General features: G+C 51.4%; 1 protein-coding gene across 1 annotated transcript; it reads left to right on the top strand.

Moving 5' to 3' along the window:
* The first annotated feature begins 181 nt into the window (after nt 1–181).
* Nucleotides 182–2,152, top strand: MED20 (mediator complex subunit 20). Its single transcript, XM_009873136.1, has 2 exons — nt 182–431; nt 1,829–2,152. Exons 1-2 carry the CDS (start codon nt 195–197, stop codon nt 2,042–2,044), a joined length of 453 nt encoding a protein of 150 aa, XP_009871438.1. The 5' UTR covers nt 182–194; the 3' UTR covers nt 2,045–2,152.
* Nucleotides 2,153–2,438: the final 286 nt, after the last annotated feature.

Below are 2,438 nucleotides of genomic sequence, written 5' to 3'. Positions count from 1 at the left end.
CTGCATTGCCAGAAATGGATACATAAAAATTGTTTCCAGCTTTTAGAATATGCTATAAGTCAGGTGTGCCCTCTCTGGACATGTCCCAGCACATCCCACCCCAGCCAGAACTCATGGGAGAGGACAGGAGGACTTTTGTTTTGTTTTTGGTTTTACAGCCCATTGCTCTTGTTTCAGGACAGACGGGCAAGCTGATGTACGTGATGCACAACTCCGAATATCCCCTCAGCTGCTTCGCTCTCTTCGAGAACGGTCCCTGCCTCATAGCAGATGCCAACTTCGATATCCTTATGGTGAAGTTGAAAGGCTTCTTCCAGAACGCCAAAGCGAACAAGATCGAGAGCCGGGGCACCCGCTACCAGTACTGTGACTTCTTGGTGAAGGTGGGCACGGTTACAATGGGGCCCAGTGCCCGCGGGATATCTGTAGAGGTAAGAATCGTCTTTGAAGGGTATGGAATACGACTGCAGATGGGGAAATGCCGTGTCGGAGGCTAGAAATCCCCCGTCCCCGCTGTGTCTTGATTGTATTGCTCGCGGCTGGCAGTTCGTACTGGCTGCGTTCATGTGTGCAGCGGGCAGGGTCTTTATCTCCTTTTCACAACGAGGTTCAACTCAGGCAGGTGCTTCGGCTCAGCTGCAGCTACTGAGAAGCCTCTCTTGAAGTGTCAATAAACAAAACCCTGAAGGGATGCTGTCAGACGGAAAAGCTGCTTGAAGTCCTGCTGCACACCACTAGTAGCGCACTCGAGGCTAATAAGCCTGCCAAGGGGCACGGAACGACCTCTCCAGCTGCTAATTTCGTGCTGGTTTGGGGCTTTTCTCCATCCTGAGAAGTCGCAACCCCAGGGTTGCAGGGCCCTCTTGCCCCACGTTCTGCTCGCAGGGTGTACCGATGGTTTTCTCCTCACCAGAGGGCTTCTGGCAGGCATCAGACCCAACGGTGTGCTGGCCTGGATTGCTGCGCTGGGGGCTCAAAAGCGTGGACAAGCCTCAGGTGGACTGAATCTCACAGAAAGGCAGGGAGCTGGGCTGGGAAGGGCAAAGCAGAGCAGGTCATACTGCAGGTGCCTAACAGTCTGCAACATAGCTGAGAGTTAGGTGCTTAATGGTCTTTCAGAATCTGAGCTTATGCTTCTTCTAAACACACAAAACCTATCATCTGATACACAGTTAATAGTCACACCTGCTCAGGCAGGTGTTCCAGCAGGGAGGAGGGTTGAGAAATGGCTGATTTCTGCACTACAGCACACACAGATGTTGAGGCATCAGCATTGCTGTGGACCTGATGCTCAAGAGAAGTGTGTTTTACCCTAAACTTGAGTTCAGGACCAGATTGGCCAGGCAGTCTGACTGCTTCTCTTTTAGTTTAGTAGTTTTGTCAGGGTTTGCATTAGGACCTGCTCTTGATTTGGGACCAGACTTGTATTTAGGAAAACGCTTCAAGCCCTTATCCCAAGGCTTTTTGCAGCGTGCTCCTGAAAGCTGTCACAGCCACGCGCGTCGTCAGCCCACCAGCACGTGGGAATGAAGTTTAGTTTTGGACGGGGTAAAGTTAACGGGGCATTTGAACCAATGTCCCGAGACCTCTCTGCTGTTGGGGATTCAATAAAAGCAATGTCCTTACAAGGTGTGTTTTACCTCCTCTTCCTTTTCGGAGGGATTGCTTGCACATTCCTGTTTGTTTATATTTCTCCATCCTTGTTACGTGCTCGATATCCTCAGGTGTTTTTACAAGAAGCATTTTCTCTCTCTCGCGAGGCAGAGAGAAGCAAAGCGCGGCGCGTCCCAAAACGTGGTTGTTTCAGGGCTGAGGTTTCTGTTTCCAGGTGGAGTACTGCCCCTGCGTGATCGCCAACGACTGCTGGAACCTGCTCATGGAGTTCATGCAGAGCTTCATGGGGAACCACGCGCCCGGCATCCCGTCCGTGTTCGGCGCCAAGCACGACAGCATCTACGGCCCCGCAGACACGATGGTTCAGTACATGGAGCTGTTCAACAAGATCCGCAAGCAGCAGCAGGTGCCCGTGGCGGGGATCAGGTGAAAGGAGCCCCGGGAAGGCTGGTTTAGAGCAGCCACATCCTCTTTTTCTGCATCGAGAGTCCCTTGGAAAGGCAGCGCTGGAGGCAGCCCAAGGTTTTTTTGTTGTTTCGTTGTCGTTGTTGTTGGGTTTTTGTTTGGGGTTTGGGTTTTTTTCTTAATTCTGAGTCTTTTTCCTCTGTTTTAAAACAAAGGTCTTGAATGCTGTGCATATTGCTTGTTGTCTTCCTTCGTGGGTTTGAGCGTGTCTGGGATCGGGCCCGTGGTTTCGATGGTTCTTTGCTGCGGGGGGATCGCTGCTTGTCGGCGCGAGGGAGAAATTCCAGCCGCGTGTGCACACGAGGGTGCAATTTCCTTCTCTGCAAACATCTGCACAAGTGATTTTTATTTTTTAAAAA

Source organism: Apaloderma vittatum, unplaced genomic scaffold (assembly GCF_000703405.1).
Source record: "Apaloderma vittatum isolate BGI_N311 unplaced genomic scaffold, ASM70340v1 scaffold25787, whole genome shotgun sequence".
In the NCBI taxonomy this organism is placed as follows: Eukaryota; Metazoa; Chordata; class Aves; order Trogoniformes; family Trogonidae; genus Apaloderma; species Apaloderma vittatum.
Note: the sequence above shows the minus strand (reverse complement) of the source record. Positions and strands in the feature narration are given on the sequence as shown.

Coding starts and splice junctions, on each gene's coding strand:
- MED20 (XM_009873136.1), top strand. CDS start 195: ATGTACGTGATGCACAACTCCGAATATCCCCTCAGCTGCTTCGCTCTC. Junction 432..1,828: donor CCCGCGGGATATCTGTAGAG/GTAAGAATCGTC, acceptor TTCTGTTTCCAG/GTGGAGTACTGCCCCTGCGT.